Below are 18,416 nucleotides of genomic sequence, written 5' to 3' on the forward strand. Positions count from 1 at the left end.
AATCATAATCTTTTGAGGCTCTGTCCTCTTTCTGACTGTGATTGGGTTAAAATAATTATAATTCATCTAATTGACCAAAATGTTTGTCTATCAGTTTTAAGAGATAATGTGGCATGAGAGAATTTCTCTATGTTTCCATAATATGGTGTGATCGAACCACCTGTTTCCCACCATGTTTTCTAGAACTGGGATGTTTGCCCAGTAATGATAACAATGGGCGTCATTCTCCGACCCCCCGCCGGGTCGGAGAATCGCCGGGGGCTGGCGTGAATCCCGCCCCCACCGGTTGCCGAAGTCTCCAGCACCGGAGACTCGGCGGGGGCGGGAATCGCGGCGCGCAGGTTGGCGGCCCCCGCCCCCCCCCCACGCGATTCTCCGGCCCGGATGGGCCGAAGTCCCGCCGATAAATTGCCTGTCCCGCCGGCGTGGATTAAACCACCTTTTGAACAGCGGGACAAGGCGGCGTGGGCGGGCTCTGGGGTCCTGGGGGGGGCGCGGGGCGATCTGGCCCCGGGGGGTGCCCCCACGGTGGCCAGGCCCGCGATCGGGGCCCACCGATCCACGGGCGGGCCTGTGCCGTGGGGGCACTCTTTCCCTTCCGTCTCCGCCACGGTCTCCACCATGGCGGAGGCGGAACAGACTCCCTCCACTGCGCATGCGTGGGAAACTGTCAGCAGCCGCTGACGCTCTCGCGCATGCGCCGCCCGGAGATGTCATTTCCGCGCCAGCTGGCGGGGCAACAAAGGCCGTTTCCGCCAACTGGCGGGGCGGAAATTCCTCTGCCGCCGGCCTAGCCCCTCAATGTTGGGGCTCGGCCCCCAAAGATGCGGAGCATTCCGCACCTTTGGGGCGGCGCGATGCCCGTCTGATTGGCGCCGTTTTGGGCGCCAGTCGGCGGACATCGCGCCGTTTCGGGAGAATTTCGCCCAATGAGTGTATTCTGCAACATGGAAAGTCAGTTTGAAAACTGACTTTCTTATCAGATCTTTTCCCATGCTCTCAGCATTCTCTGCTGTCATGGCTAATATATGATTTGTAATAGTATATTGTCACTAAATCAGTTCTTCCCTTAAACTTTTATTACCTATAAGAAAAGTAGGTTTCTATCAGTCACCTAAACTTCAGAGATTTGAGGTCCAATCTACTCAATCTAAGAAAAGAAGAATCTTCGTACCCCCATTCACATTGCAATATTTCATGGGATGTGGACATCGCTAACTAACCCAGCATTTGTTGCGCATAATTGCCCTTGAGAAGGTGGTAGTGAGCTGCCTTCTTGAGCCGCTGCAGTCCATCTGGAGTAGGTAAACCCACAGTGTTGTCCGGATTTTTGACCCAGCGACAGTGAAGGAACGGTGATATATTTCCAAGTCAGGATGCTGTGTGGCTTGGATGGGAACTTGGATGTGATTGTGTTCCTAAGCGTCTGCTCCCTTGTCCTATAATCAGGAAAAGCCATGGGTTTGGAAAGTGCTCATTATAGGCTTCATGAGTTGCTGCAGTGTATCTTGAGTATGGTATATGCTGTTGAGACTGCATTGATGATACGGAGAGAGCAAGTTCAAGGGGGTGTATGAGGTGCCGATGAAGCAGCCGCTTTGTACTCGATGGTGCTGAGCTTCTTGAGTTACTCAAACAGAGAGTATTCCACCACAGTCATGGCTTGTGCCATATAAATAGTTTTTGTGGCCTCAAAGAGGTGAATTACTCGCCACAGAATTCCTGACCTCTGACCTGTTGGACTACAGTATTTAAGTGGCTTATCCAGTTCAGCTTCTGGTCAATGGTAACCCGCAGGATGTTGAGTGAGAAATTTAGCGATACCATTGACTCTCAAGGGGAGATGGTTAGATTCTCTCTTGTTGTAAATGGTCATTGCTTGGCAGTGGTATGGCGCAAATGTTACTCACCACTTTATTAGCTCAAGCCTGGATGTTGGTCAGCTCTTGCTGCATATGACACGGACTGCCTCAGTATTTGAGGTGTCTTGAAGGTGCTGAACATTGCACACTTCTGTCCTTATGATGGAGGGAGGTTCATTGATGAAACAGCTGAAGATGATTGGGTTTAGAACACTATCCTGAGGAACTCCTGCATCAGTGCCCTGGGACTGAAATGATTGTACCCCAATAACCAGAAGCATTATCCTCTGTAATAAAAACAGAAAATGTTGAAAAGGTGCAGGTCTGGCCACTCTGTTAATGTTTTGTAAGCAAAGTGGTATAGAGGGGACCTGAGGAAACATTTTTTCGCCCAGAGGGTGGTGGATACATGGAACGTGCTGCCGGAGAGGGTGGTGGAGGCAGATACTCTCGCAACCAGCTAAGAAGCACCTGGACGAGCCCTTAAATCGCCAAAGCATAGTAGACTATGAACCAAGTGTTGGCAAATGGGATTAGTATCGATTGGTATTTGATGGGCAGCATAGACATGGTGGGCCGAAGGGCCTGTTTCTGTGCTCTATAGCTCTATGATATGCTGCCAGACCTGCTGTGTTCGGTGTGGCATTTTGCATTTAGTATTAATTAGTTACGAAAGGAATTACAAAATGGTCATTAAACTATTTCTCTGATATGAAAAAAAAGGTTAATGTCCATTCTAAAGTTATTTCCTCGCTCCAAACAATTGCTTTTACTCTGAATGTCTCAATTGCTGCAGTAAAATCTGAAGCTGAACAGTAACATGTTATTCTTAATCTCTAGGTTGCTGCCGGCCGAGAGTGGTACATTCATACCATTTACACTGTGCGGTCTCGGGACAGTGCGAGCAGAGGCATTGGAAAGAGAAGTGTGGAGTATCATATTGTTTCACATAGCGGAAACCTGAGCTCTATGAGGCATTCACGCCAGCAACGATCAGTTAAAGAAGCCTCCATACTGGCTGAGGACATTGGCATTGAGAACAACCGAGGAACCAACATTCAACACATTGCCTTGGACCGCAGCAACCGAAAGCAAGTTGTCGAGGAAGATATCTTCCCTGAAGGAGCAGTTGCTAGGTCACCAAATGACCGAGGTGACAAGGTTGGCAATGTTCCCATTATTGGAGGGATTGCTACCTTGTTACTAGCTATTTGCGTTGTTGTTATTATTGTCCTCCTGCTGAAACGCAGAAAGCAATCGGATAAGAAGGGAGAGTATAAGAAATCACCCAGTAACAAGGCCATGACTGCACAGAATTATCACAGCGACAGCTCTGAGGTTTGATCAACATCCAAGTTCCATCTCAGCCAACTCCAAAGTGCCTCAGAGGACTTGAACTGTGCCTTATTACAAAGACCAGAACATTATTTATCCAATTACTGTTGTCACTTGACTCCAGCTGTACTTGAATGTTTGGTTTTGGAACCCATGCAACATCGTATTCACAGAGCCTTCGCCATGGGTCTGGGTTTCAAGTATCATCTTTTGCACAGAATTCAGCAAGTGACCTGAAATGCACTGTACATCGAGAGGCACTGCACAAACTGCATCATGTTGAGGGGGGGGGGGGGGGGGGAGGGGGGGAGGCAGCAGATGGTTATGTGAGGGAAATCCACTACTTTTCTAAAAAAATTACTTTCCCTGAACAACTGTATTCAAAGGTGCTAATTATTCCTCTCCTACGAAAAGGAGATTTATTAACTTATGTAGATGATGGAAAGACTGGAGGTGCAGTAGTTAGAAGACTCAATAAATCACTGTTTTTAGTGTTTCTAGTGTGTAAATGAATTAGTCAGCATTTTCTATAAGAATTTTGCAGCTGGACATACGTATACACTGGAAGACTCACCAGTCATGAAGTAGTGGAATAGCTCCAAGGAAACCGATTTATAATCTTTGCATCCCCTGGATAAACCTTTATAAATACAAAAAGAAATCACCTATGAATTTTTAATTGTTTGGTTGATCTGGGAAGATTGAGGTGCTTTGACTTGCACACCCTGTGGTCTGTAAGTTATCTAAATGGTGCTTTCTCGTTTTGTATCCTTATTTTGCAATTTTTGTACAGGTTCAATTTATTCATTTTATGTCTCGTGTTTTCCTTTGGTCTGCAAGAAACTGTATTTACTGCATGTGTGCCGCTGTCATTAAGTTTTATCTGTTGATGCATGAGGGAATGGCAGAAGGTCGGTGTAAATGTTTGACAAGCTAGTCGTAACTGTACCTGGTGGCCAAAGGCCAAGGATGTGAATTCCATAAATTAAAACAACAAAATCACCACATCACTTCTTTGGAAAGTAAACTTGTGATAGACTTTTTCATAAGGTCTGCTCCTGATCTACAGAACAGGTTTAGACCATGACCAGGTCATCTCTGTACTGATCTAACAGTGGCCTAATAATTAGGTCTGATACATTTGTGTATCACCCCATCCAGGATTTGCCTATTCAGTGCATTACTACCAATTTGTCATAGGAAAAAAAATCTCATCAAGGACAAGATGCTTTGATATTTGGTGTTTCCCTTAATTCATCACTATAAATTAGTTCCACCACCAGTAATGGATTTATAACTACCAGTACTGTACTTTTGTGCTATAAAGCTCAAAGTAATCTCTCCAGACAACAACCTCTGTTCAATACTTAAATTATGCTACTATTTTTTACACCATGACTGGATTGCGATTCACTTTTCCCTCCGGTAGCGCACCCCAGCCCACAGGTTTCCCAGCAGCGTGGGGTAGTTGCAATGGGAAATCCCGTTGACAAATGTCGAGAAGATACAAAACCCACCGCCAGCGAACGGTGCGCGGCCGAGATACACGTGGCTGGGGGACCGGAGAATTCCGTCTATTAAGTTTCACACACAAACCGTTTAATTTTTATTGAGATCCTACTGACAACAGTGCACACTGGCAACTTAGCTCTGTGTGTCTGCAGGGTAGACATTACAACTTCATTGTAGAATGTGTAGTGACAAATTTTGCAACAAAAATGCTTTCAAGTGCTCGACTAATTTTAACTCTGGATGCCAAGAACACTGTACGTGTTTTGTGTGTAAACTACAGAAAACCCTCAAATAATTCACTGATCACTCAAAAGGCGATTTTAATATCTGCCTTGTTATGCAACATCAGTTATTTTATTAATTTTTAAACAATCTGTTTCGCATTTGTCGTTCTTGTTCTTTGTATATGCCAACTGTTCATTTGGAATGGGCAGACTATGCACTCTGCAGAATTAACATTTATCCAACATATTGCATCAGTATAAATGGATGATTTGGTTATTCTACTTGTTTTGCTGCAATCCTAACAACTCTGGCCTGACGAGTTTGGAACCATCTTTGTAAATCTTAAATTGTTCCACTGCGAGATACTGGTATTCAAAGCAAGATTATTGAACATATAATTCCTGGGAGGTAGTCAGTATGAATCTTATTGGCTACTTATTGTAAGTATTTGTAACAGGCCAGAAAGAATAATGTTCACAAAAATAGTTTCTAGAAATAATGTAAAAGCTGCAGCTAAAAAACCTTATCATTTTAATCCTTTTATTTTCATTTTTACCAATGTGTTCATATTGTCAGCAAATAAAATATTATCTCTCCCACTTTTAATGAATGGAGTTGATTGTAAAAGAAGAAATCATTCAGAATGTTCCATTTTTCCAACAAGCCATGTGACATTTACTTATAATTTCTGTATTGGGAGCCTACCTACCAGATTTTGAAAGCTTACTAGGTCAGTTTTAACAGTGACATTAATCTAAGGAGGAGTACAGTCAAGCAATTGACTTGATGGTAGGAAGCAGAAGGTAATGGTGGAAGGATGCTTGTCGGACTGGAGGCCTGTGATTCGTGGTGTGCCTCAGGGCCCATTGCTTTTTGTTATCTATGTCAGCGATTTGGATGAGAATTATTGAATCATCGAATTTACAGTGCAGAAGTAGGCCATTCAGCCCATCGAGTCTACACCGACCCTTGAAAGAGCACCTTACTTAAGCCCATGCCTCCACCCTATCCCGGTAATCCAGTAACCCCACCTAACCTTTTTGGACACTAAGGGCAATTTAGCCAATCCACCTAACCTGCACATCTTTGGATTGTGGGAGGAAGCCGGAGCACCCGGAAGAAGCCCACGCAGACACGGGGAGAAAGTGCAAATTCCACACAGTCACCTGAGGCCGGAATTAAACCCGGGTCCCTGGAGCTGTGAGGCGGCAGTGCTAACCACTGTGCCGCCCAAGTACAAGGCATGATCAGTAAGTTTGCAAATGGTGGTATTGTAGACAGTGAAGAAGGTTATCAAAATTGCAGCAGGATCTTGATCAGCTGGGGAAGTGGGCCGTGAAATGGCAAATGGAGTTCAATACAGTTAAATGTGAGGTGTTGCATTTTGGAAAGTCAAATCAAGGTAGGACTTTCACCGTGAATGGTAGTACCTCAGGATATCGCAGAACAGAGGGACTTTGGAGTTCAGGTGCACGGTTCTCTAAAGGTGGAGTCAAAATAGATTGGGCAGTGAAGAAGGCTTGGCATGTTAGCCTGCATCAGTCATGGCATTGAGTATAGAAGTTATGAAGTTGTGCAGGACGTTGGTTAGGCTGCATCTGGAGTATTGTGTTCCATTTTGGTCGCCTCGCTATAGGAAAGACATTATTAAACTGGAGAGAGTGCAGAAGAGATGGATGTTGTCAGGACTCAAGGAACTGAGTTAAAGGGAGAGATTGGACAAGCGAGGACTTTTTTCTTTGGAGCATAGGAGACTGAGGGGTGATCTTATAGAGGTGTTTAAGGTCATGAGAAGCATGGATAAGGTGAATGCACTCAGTCTTTTTCCCAGGGTTGGGGAATCGAGAACCAGAAGGTTTAAGTTAAGCGAGGAAAGAATGAATTGAACCTGAGGAGCAACAGAGAGTGGTATGTATGTGGAATGAGCTGCCGGAGGAAGTGGTTAAGGCAGGGGCATTGACAACCTTTAAAAGGCATTTAGACAGATACATGGACAGGAAAGGTTTAGAGAGATGTGGGCCAAATGCAGGCAAATGGGGTTAGCTTAGGTGGGCTTTTTGTTTGGCATGGGCCAGTTTGGCCAAAGGGCTTGTCCCTGTGCCGTAGATTCTATGAAAAGAGTATTTTTGCCCCTATGGAATGCTTGTCAATTTCAGAATGAAAAAAAAAAATTGTCATCATACTGCTGATAAGGGGCTTGTGGAATTTGATTAAACCTTGCTCCATTTAAGCCTGTCCTTGCAGCCATACAAGAATGTTGGAAGGAAAACTCAATGACAGACCTTCAGCTGGGCTCCAGATCGACATCATGCCAACTCCACAATGTATTATTATTCAACTCTTGACTCTCAAACTTAATGATCACTTTTTCCACATGAATGAACTGGGTCATGGTTATGGGTTCCGTGTATTAAGGACTTGCAATCAAGGTAAAGCAGTGGAGCTGGAGGGGCTCCTAGGAAATTCCAGCCAAATTGGTCTGCTTTGACTGCATTGTAAGTGCTGTACAAAGCTCATTGACCAGCAGTAATGAGGTCACTGCTGAACTATCCGGCCAAAATAAGGTAATGGAGTGGGAGTAGGCATGAAGCAATTCCTGGCCCAGCTTTTCCTACTGCCACCTAGTGGTTGATAATTTCTTAGTTGGCTGATAGCACCAACATAGGGCTTTGCTTTTGCTGCCCATTTGGTGAGAAATCGGTAGGATTTCTGGGTGTGAGCTTTTGAAGAGAGCACCAGTTAACTTGGTAGATATGCAAAACCTAGGCTTGCCATCCCTCCAGAGGTTGTGCATGAAAGAAAATGGTGTGCATTATTCATTTTCTGTGAACTTCTGTTAATTTTTTTAAATATTGGAAATGGGGAGGAAGGCTAGTTGATCAACGATCAGGAATAATCTAATTCGATGGCAAGGAGCCAGGTCACATTTCCAGTTGATGTGGTAATGTGATGCAATGGTTGGAACAAGAGAAAGGGGCGATTGAAGGCAGGAAATAATGTGATGGTATTTGCAGGAATACATTCAACCAGAGATGATAATACCTGCCTTGTGACGAGACAGCTAATACTATCAGGAACAGCAACTAGATGTGCCCAGCACACAGTTCGGCTTTACACCGTTTAATGCCTACACAGACTCCCGAACATGCCATTGTTGAATTGTTTTATGTCTTTCCAATGTAAGCCACCACTTGGGCATCTTCAGTCTTTACAGATGAAGATTGAAGTGATAATGGACAATTATGAATTATTTCAGATGGAATCAAATTTTACCTTGATTCAACTATGTAATATGGTCATAACAAGAGAAATGCTTTAAAAAAAAAAAAGTTATACCTTATTATTCTTATTACTGGGGTTGTTTGACTTTCCCTGGTCTGAAACTGATTAATTCAAGGCTTGAGAAAAATGACTTCACTAGGTCAGGTGTTCTCTCAAACCTATCTGGTTTATTAATTGCCTGTGTGTTCCTGTCCCTTCTCTGCCCAGCCAGTGGGAGTATTATCCTTCTTGATGTTAGTTGCAGTTCACTTGGTAGCACTCTTGTATGAGGCAGAAGGTTGTGGATTCTAGTCCCACCCCAGGACTTTATTTCATGGGATGTGGATGGTGCTGGCAAGGCCCGCGATTGTTTTCCATCCTTGATTGCTCTCAAGGATGTGATGATGAAAAATCAAAAAGGGCCACAGTACAGAGTAGTGACTGAGGAGAGTGTGAAATGAGAGGTGGTCAATGCAGGATTGAGGGTGTTTTACCTAAATGCGCACAGTATACGGAACCAGGTAAATGAGCTTGCTGTGCACATTGAAATTGGCCGATACGATGTTGTGGGCATCACAGAGAAGTGGCTGCAAGGGGATCAGGGCTGGGATCTAAATATCCAAGGATATATGTTCGATCGAAAGGACAGGCAGATGAGCAATGGGGGAGGGGTTGCATTGTTAGTAAGGAATGAAGTTAAATTGATAGCAAGGAGCTATACAGGATCAGAAGGCATAAAATCTCCGTGGGTGGAATTGAGGAATCGAAAAGTTAAAAAGACCCTGATGGGAGTTATGTACAGGCTCCCTAGCAGTAGTCAGGATTTGGGGCAGAAAATAAATCAGGTGATAGAAAAGGCATGTAAAAAAATATTACAATAATCATGGGGGACTTCAATATGCAGGTGAACTGGGAAAATCAGGTTGGTAGTGGATCCCAAGAAAAGGAATTTGTGGAACGTCTAAGAGATAGTTCTTTGGAGCAGCTTGTGACAGAGCCTACTAGAGAAAAGGCAATTCTGGATTTGGTGATGTGTAAGGCAGACTTGATTAGGGAACTTAAGGTGAAAGAACCCTTAGGGAACAGTGACCACAATACGATAGAATTTACCTTGCAGTTTGAGAGGGAGAAACTGCAATCAGATGTAACGGTATTAGAATTAAATAAGGGTAAATACAAAGACATGAGGGAGGAGCTGGCCAGAGTTGATTGGAAAAGGAGCCTAGCAGGGAAGACAGTGGAATAGCAATGGAAGATGTTTTGGGGGGTTATTAGGGAGGCACAAGAGAAATTCATCCCAAGTAGGAGAAACATGCTAAGGCGAGGACAAGGCATCCATGGCTGACGAGGGATGTCAAGGACAGCATAAAAGCTAAAGAAAAAGCATACAAAGTGGCGAGGATTAGTGGGAAGCCAGAGGATTGGAAAGCCTTTAAAAGAGAGCAGAGGACAACTAAAAAAACAATAAGGGGAGATGATGAAGTATGAGTGCAAGCTAGAATGTAAAGGAAGATAGGAAGAATTTTTTTCAATATGTAAAAGGTAGGAGAGAGGCAAAAATAGGCATTGGACCACTGGAAAATATGGCTGGAGAAGTAATAATAGGAAACAAAGAAATGGCAGACAAACTGAATAGTTATTTTGTATCAGTCTTCACGGTGGAAGACACCAGTGGGATGCCAGAGCTTCAGGAGAACCAGGGGGCGGAGGTGAGTGCAGTGACCATTACTAAGGCGAAGGTCTGGGGAAACTGAAAGGTCTGAAGATGGATAAATCACCTGGACCCGATGGACTACACCCCAGGGTCCTAAAAGAGATAGTTGAGGAAATTGTGGAGGCATTGGTGATGATCTTTCAGGAATCACTGGAGGCAGGAAGGGTCACAGAGGACTGGAAAGTGGCTAATGTAACACAACTGTTTAAGAAGGGAGGGAGGCAGAAGACAGGAAATTATAGGCCGGTTAGCCTGACTTTCGTCATTGGTAAGATTTTAGAGTCTGTTATTAAAGATGAGATCGCAAAGTACTTGGAAGTGCATGGTAAAATAGGACTGAGTCAGCACGGCTTTGTCAAAGGGAGATCATGTCTGACAAATCTGTTGGGAGTTCTTCGAGGAGGTAACAAGGAAGTTAGACAAAGGAGAACCAGTGGACGTGATTTATTTAGATTTCCAGCAGGCCTTTGACAAGGTGCCGTATAGGAGACTGTTAAATAAGTTAAAAGCCCATGGTGTTAAGGATGAGATCCTGGCATGGATAGTGGATTGGCTGACGGGCAGAAGGCAAAGAGTGGAGATAAAGGGGTCTTTTTCAGAATGACAGCCGGTGACTAGTGGTGTGCCTCAGGGGTCTGTGCTGGGACCACGACTTTTCACAATATACATTAATGATCTGGAAGAAGGAACTGAAGACACTGTTGCTAAGTTTGCTAAGGGACAGGTAGTATTGAGGAAGCAAGGGGGCTGCAGAAGGATTTGGACAAGCTAGGAGAGTGACCAATGAAGTGGCAAATGAAATACAATGTGGAAAAGTGTGGGGTTATGCACTTTGGAAGGAGGAATTTAGGCATAAGACTATTTTTCTAAATGGGGAAATGCTTAGGAAATTGGAAGTACAAAGGGACTTGGGAGTCCTTGTTCACGATTCTCTTAAGGTTAATGTGGCACCAGTGGCACAATTTTGAAGAAGAGCACTGGATTCAAATATTCAATTGATAGTACAGATTGCAGAAAAAATACATTTTGTGATGGTTATCATCTTACATTCATTAGGATAATCAAAAGAATACCAATTGTCAGGGGAAACAATAACTTTATACTGCATGAGGAGAGGATACTGAGTCTGAGCAGGGGAGTTATCCCCAATGACCTGAACAACATTTAGCTTATTATCAGAACAACAGTTACCTGGTCATTTTCACATTACTGATTGTGAGAGACAGTTTAATTCTCACTATTGGTAGTTAACCTGTCAATATTATACTTTTTTTTAAGCTATTATTATGGCAACAAGATGTGACTGAAGGCCAATTCTGGTCACAAGGGAAGCATTGGAGGTAGTTAAAAGAAGAGCCAAAAGGTTAATCCTTCGGAATCCTACCAGTCCCGCCAAAACACTTTGATGGCAGGATGGTGAGGCGGATGGGACGGGAGGTTGTCAGGTATAAAGTAAAAACAGAAAGTGGTGGAAGTAGTCAGAAGATCTAGTAGCATCTATGAGGAGAGAAACAGAGTTAACAGTTCCAGGATCTTTCGACAGAATCGTAAGGCCAACGAGATCCCAACACGATCTCGGCGGACATGAGATTGATGCGGCTATCCACCCAGAAGTACCAGGTAGCCAATTTGAATATTTAAGTTCACGCATGGGCAGTTTGAGGATACCATAGGGAGAAACTCAGAAGTGCCAGGACCGGCTTGCTCCTGGCAGTAAGATCCTGCAGAAAGTATGATGGGCTGAATGTCCTCTTTCTGGACGGTAACTTTTCTATGGTTCTAAGCGGTTTGAAAGGGCAGCTGCAGAAAAATATAAAAGGTCGAAAATAATATGGAAAAGATCATTTTGGAAAATTACTTTAAACAAAACTGAAAGAGGAAGGGCAGTGTAATACACTGAATGAGTAGAAGAAAATATTTTGAACTTATCTCAGGAAATTCTTACATAAAGAATGAACAATAACATGCAGCAGACTCCAGAATAAAACCCTGCAATTCTAGAAATAATAGAATGCTGAAATAGGGAAACTTAAGGCTAATTGTGGAGAATCTAAGTTGGGCTGAACTCATTTTTTAAAACCTAATTATCTTGTGTAAGTCATATTTGTAATTCATTATGACCTGTCTGTTTTCTTGCATACCTACAGGATTACATGGTTTGCATGTGGCAGCCAGTTCAGTCTTTTAATGTCTTCTTTACATATATATAAATGTTTACGAAGTCACCAACAGCATGAGCAGTGGTCATTTTATACTGTAGCCACCTAAAATGGCTGATTCCCTATTAATTTGGCCAAAACCCGATTTAAAATGGCTAACCGAAAAGGCTGATGGGAAAAGCAGCCAACAGGACACAAACGGACAGCTGCAGACAGAAGAGCGTATTCGGCTCTGGGGAAGTCGGCCCAGATCGATACTCAAGACTATTAGCAGCACATCAACACAGACATCTGCAGTTTAATCGGCTATCCCCGGGAACAATTGCAACATATTAGCAATTGAATGCCGGGCCAGACCTCTCGGCGCCTGCAGTGGCCGAAACAAAGACAGGTGAACGACCAACCCCCGATCGAGGAATCGCCCCATTATTGGAGCATATCGAACCCAGTGATTGGGAACAAGTCCAATCGCTTGGGACTCAGGGTCAAGGGCCTCCCCGAGAGGCGGGAAGCCCCTGGGCCCTATAAATTGAGGGGCCAAGTTCAGATCGCTCTCTTTCCCTTCTTCTCCTGCTCGCAACCTTCGCAAGAACATTGACCAGAAACAGTAAGTCTGACTCCAGCGATTGCTACCCGATAGAGATTCCTAGCCATTGGCCCGTATCAGCCTTTTGAACCCCGCAGGCCAGATCCAATTCGATAAACCATTCGTTTCCCTGACCTGGTGGGCCACCCCAAAAGTTAAGTATTGGCCAGTAGTGGTAGGTTTTGATATAGATAGTAGGATTATTGTGTAAGTATTGATTGCTGTACATAATAAATGACCGTTGATTTCAATCTTACTATGCGGTGTGCTGACTTATTAATCATAACTCGAGCTTGAACCACGTGGCGGTATCAGAAAGATACCTGGCGACTCGTGAGCAAAGGTGACATAATCAGAGGTAATAAAACTAAGGCTAATAAGAGCAACATAATTGGCGACTCCGCCGGGACCCGACATAGAAGTGGAAAACCACTCCGGGAGAACCCCAGAAATTTGAATAGAATCCAATTGGAAACAAAAACAAAAAAAACCCACAAGTGTTCAAGCGGTTCTGGTTAATAATTCACAATTCGGAAGTGTGTGTATGCATGCGTAACTAACAGGGTTATAAGGTAAAACTGATAGATTTTGTTGCGTCAAAACTGTCGGAAGTCGGTATTTTTGGAAATTAGCGCAAGCCGTACCCGCATCTACGACACCACCTTAGCCCCCTGTTCCAAATTTGAACGTAGCAAGCAGATAAGAGAGATGGCCATGCAGGCAATGCAATGCCTCATGAACCCCGAAGAATTTGCGGTCGCACCGATCAGCAGCATTAAAGTGGGACAGTGTCCCATTTGAGAAGTGGAAATTTCTACAGGGCAAAGGATGGCCCGTGTGGAGCGGTTTCTGTAATAATGACGACTCAGGTCCCGGAAGTATAGGGCATACTTGGTGGGAGGACATGAGTGAAATTCATAAGAAAAGCTTAGCAAAAGCGCGCAAGCCGATGGCAATCGTGTCCTGTATGGCACAATTGCGAGGCACAGAGGAGGTCGTCAGGACGCTCTGAAAAGAAATAGAAGGCATACATCGAATGAGTAAAATCGATGTATGCAAGATGGAAAAAGAGAACCTGGAATTGAAAAGGCAGTTAGAAGCCAAGGACGAAGAGGTGGCTGACGCCAAACGGGGTCACCAGTCTTGCCTGGCGCATTTAAGCAGTTTTCAATCCCAGTATGAGAAGGCTTATCAGGACACGCAGCGTGCAGTCCTGGTTAAGAAAGAGACAGAGAAGCAGGTGGAGACGCTACAGAAGCAATGTAGTGATCTCAAGGCAGCCTTGAGAGCGCTCCACGCTGCAACCACGGAACAAAGGCAGAGTACCTTAGACCATGCGAAGTGCCGAAAGCAAATTGCAGACCTGCAATCAATGCTTTCTGTCCAAAAGGGATTCCAAGACACCTTTGGGGAAAGTTTAGAACAAGAAGACGGCCCTGATTGGGAAGAATTGCAGGAGACAGCGCAGAGATATGTTCAGGGAACATGTGCGCAGGGAAAGCCCCAAAGGAGGAAAGCACCCCCACCCCCCACACAGCAGGTAGTTCAGGCTCCCATGAACCCTGTAACAACCCACCGCACAGCCACAGCAGACGAGGCGGAATTCCTATATTCCACCCCCCTCACAGTGACCCAATTACGGGACGCGTGTGCTAAAATCACACCGTTCCTCCCCGCTTCAGACCCACACCATTTCTTTGCCACCGTCAAACACCAGGCAACCTTGTACGGCCTGGATGAGAAAGAGCAGGTAAAGCTCACGGTCCTCAGCTTAGACCCATCGGTAGCAGCAGCCCTTCCCGACCCACAGAATGTAGGAGGAGGCACCCTTGCAGAAATGCATACCACGATCCTGGATGTGATCGGGTATAACCGGGACGACCCCGTAGATGGCCTAAATAAGTGCAGACAGAAAAAGTCTGAACACCCCACAGCATTCGCAGGACGCTTGTGGATTCACTTTGAAGCCGTTTTCGGAAACGTAGACCGTGCCCATTTGTCCGCAGACAATATGGCCAAATGGACCCGCACCCTTATCTCCCATGCCATGGAAGCAGGACAGAATGCCTGTAGTAATTATGACCCCTCGGAGGAGGTTCATAATGAGACGTGGGTGGTCAAAAGATTGTCCCGTGTTTGGGAACAGTCGGCTCACAGTAAACCCGCAGCTAGAACCCCCGAGGAAAAACAAGCCGCCGCAGACGTGCAGGCAGTAAGAACCACTCTTCACAACCCCGCCTGGGTAAACGAGGGAAAGAGCAGCCCCCCCAGCAAAACCGCAAGAATGCTACAATTGCGGACAATTGGGACATTTTACCAAAGAATGCAAGGCCCCTAAAAGACCACAGAGAGCCCAACAGACAAGCACACTCAATAAGAAAAAGGCAGAGCCCATACATAGCGGTAGCGCCCAGTCCGATCAGACAGACTTGACCGGAACGGACTGACGGTGTACAGGCTCCCCCAGTTGGGTCTGCGATACCCTTTGGGATAGGTCAGGACGACCCGTAGTCGCAGCAAAGGTTAGGGGACAGCCGATCAAGCTTCACTGGGACACAGGAGGGTCCCGCACAACCTTAAATTCCTCCACCCTTGGTAAGGACACGTGGCCCACTACAGCCACTATCACCCTCAGCGGCTTCACAGCAGGGACACATCACAACCCCGGTACCCATCCAAATCGGAACCATTAATACAAAACACCCCGTAGTGTTAGTCGACCTGCCCCCAACAGCAGAGCACATTTTGGGGATCGACTTCATGAATTCTCACCACCTCTCTTTCGATCCAGTCAACCAGTGTGTCTGGAAGATGGCAAAATCCGCTAGAGCCCCCGCAACGCTTAATAGAGGGGATTTCTGAACAAAATTAGCGCAGTCCTGCAAAAAAACAGGGCAGCATTCGCGACCCACAAACACGACTGTGGACGGATGACTGGTTCCATACAAATAACAGGACCGGACCCTAGACCCCAAAAGCAGTACGGATTCCCCCTAGAAGCAGAGGGAGAAATCCTAAAGGTTATAGAAAGTTTATTAGAGCAGGGCGTCCTAAGATCGGTAGCCTCAACTAATAATGCCCCGATTTGGCCAGTAAGGAAGCCCGACGGATCATGGCGCTTGACCATAGATTATCGGGAACTCAATAAAGTCACCCCCGTAGCAGCCCCCACCGTTGCAATAAGTCCCGAGACCATGCTCAAACAGGGACTCCATGCCCGATATTTCACGGTTTTGGACGTCAGTAATGGATTCTGGTCCATTCCATTGGCAAAGGCATGCCAGTACAAATTTGCCTTCACTTTCTGAGCGCAGCAATACACGTGGACATGCCTGCCACAAGGCTTCCACAACTCCCCCTCCATTTTCAACCGACAGCTGGCAAATGGACTAGCAAAATTTTCTCGCCCCGAATGTCTGGTACAGTACGTAGACGATCTACTACTACAGACAGATACGAAGGAAGAGCACATTGAGCTTCTGTCCGAACTCCTGGAATTACTACATTCCATTGGCTGTAAAGTCAACCCCAAAAAGGCCCAGATATTGGAAGAAAAGGTGATATATTTGGATACTATCATCACACACGGCAAACGCGAGATCGAGCACAAAAGAACTGACTCGATCGCCAAATTGCCCCTTCCCCAAAACGTTTCAGCCCTCCGGTCGTTTTTAGGGCTGGTTGGCTACTGCCGAAATAACATTGACGGTTTCGCCAGCAAGGCAGCGCCCCTCTCAAAGCTCTTAAAGAAAGGAGCCCCCTGGGAGTGGCTTCCGCAGCATACGGATGCTGTGGAATCATTAAAACAGGCGCTCATAGCCGCCCCCACACTACAGGTTCCAGACCCACTTTCCCCTTACGCGACCACAGACCGCACCCTTTCAGCCGTGCTCCTGCAGGAACGGCATGACCAGCTAAGACCCGTGGCATATGCCTCCCGAATTCTAGATGCTGTGGAGCAGGGATTCTCAGCCTGTGAGAGGCACCTGCTCGCAGTTTTCTGGGCAGTCCAGTACTTTTCATACATTACCGGACTGAACCCCATCACCATTTTGACCGAGCACACCCCCACCCAACTTTTACTGGACGGACGACTTAAAGACGGTACCGTCAGCCAAATCCGCGCTGCTAGGTGGACCCTTCTCTTACAAGGACAGGACATCACAGTCAAACGGACCAAAACACACACATACTTAGCGGACAATCTACAGTACCCCGGAACCCCCCATGAGTGTGAAATCATCTCGCCCCACCATAATACAGGCCCCTTTATCGCGAAAACACCCCCCAGAAAACTAGCCACCCCATCTCAAAGCCCTCCTCACCCGGACACGTGTGACCCCATTAGGATTTATGTGGATGGATCTTCCACAGTCCTGGATGGGCAACGCATAACAGGTTGTGGGATTTATGTGGAGGACGCGCAGGGACGCGCCCTCAAGGAAATCGCATTAAAATTACCCGGACACTTAGGCGCGCAGGCAGCAGAGCTTGCGGCCATTGCTTACATTATAGAGCACCCAGATTCCTTCCCCAGCCCAGCAGACATATATTCAGACAGTCTATACGTCTGCAACAGCCTCACCGAATTTCTGCCCCTCTGGGAAACAAGAGGATTTGTTTCTGCAGATGGGAGACCCCTCCCCTCAGCCCCATTACTCCGCCATATTCTGGAAAAAGCCAAGAACAGGACTTTTGGCATTATAAAGTCCGCAGCCACCATCGTTCCTCCCCCCCTGGAAATGTAAAAGCCGACGCGCTGGCAAAAGCAGGATCCAGGCATGGGTATTTTTGGAAGCCCCCCGAAAGCGCCCCAGTGAGTGCGCCAGTGAGTGCAGTTCAGGTCACGCAAACTAGGATCGAAGATCTAGTAGCGGCCCAGAAGCAGGATAGCGCTCTCACTGAGATCGTGAAAGGGAAATTTCCAGCCTCATACGAGAGGCATACAGTTACCTTCTGCACTGTAAATTCTATGATAAATTCTATGAGATACAGAAATATGATAACCACACATGACGGTGTGGTGTTAAAAGATACTCTTTATGTAGTTCCGAAGCAAGATTGGAACCAATTAATCTGTTTCTTCCATGACGGTCATAGACACCAGGGAATCGATCCCACCGCAGCCCACCTCAAACAGCTTTATTGGTGGCTCAATCTCAAAGAGGATGTATCCCATTACATTGAGAATTGCCTCATCTGCGCACAGAACAACCCAGATAGATATGCCAAAAAGGCACAACTCAGCCACACCCGACCCGTTAACGGCCCCTGGACTAGCCTCCAGATCGATTTTATAGGTCCATTGCCCCCTTGCAGAAATGGCTATAAATATGTTCTGGTGGTCATAGACACTTTCACAAAGTGGGTGGAAGCATTTCCAGCCCGCACCAACACCGCGAAAACCACAGCCAAAATCCTAACCCACCACATTTTTACAAGATGGGGACTCCACCGCAGTATTGAATCGGACCAAGGTTCTCACTTTACGGGACGGGTCATGCAGAACACAGTCGAGTGGTATAGTGGAGCGCATGAATCGGACCCTAAAAACCACCCTTAGAAAAATGGTCCAGCAGAACAACGCCACTTGGGATTCTGTCCTACCCTTTGCGCTGATATTTTTGCGTAACACTGTTTCCACCTCCACAGGTTACAGCCCACCCACCCTCATGACCGGACGCCCCATGAAAGGGACAGAGTACTTGTTGGGTTTAGACCTGAGCAGCCTAAAGTTACGGCCCTCACCCATGTGGTGGTAT

General features: G+C 45.9%; 1 protein-coding gene across 1 annotated transcript in view; it reads left to right on the forward strand.

The window, feature by feature from the left end:
- The window catches only part of LOC140391964 (FRAS1-related extracellular matrix protein 2-like), a 322,439-nt gene extending 318,954 nt beyond the window's left edge, over positions 1-3,485 (forward strand). The window contains exon 24 of the mRNA XM_072477063.1: positions 2,703-3,485. Within this exon, the coding sequence (XP_072333164.1) occupies positions 2,703-3,206 (504 nt within the window). The 3' untranslated portion in view covers positions 3,207-3,485. The remainder of the gene's footprint in view (positions 1-2,702) is intronic.
- Positions 3,486-18,416: the final 14,931 nt, after the last annotated feature.

This window comes from Scyliorhinus torazame, chromosome 15, assembly GCF_047496885.1.
Source record: "Scyliorhinus torazame isolate Kashiwa2021f chromosome 15, sScyTor2.1, whole genome shotgun sequence".
Classification (NCBI taxonomy): Eukaryota; Metazoa; Chordata; class Chondrichthyes; order Carcharhiniformes; family Scyliorhinidae; genus Scyliorhinus; species Scyliorhinus torazame.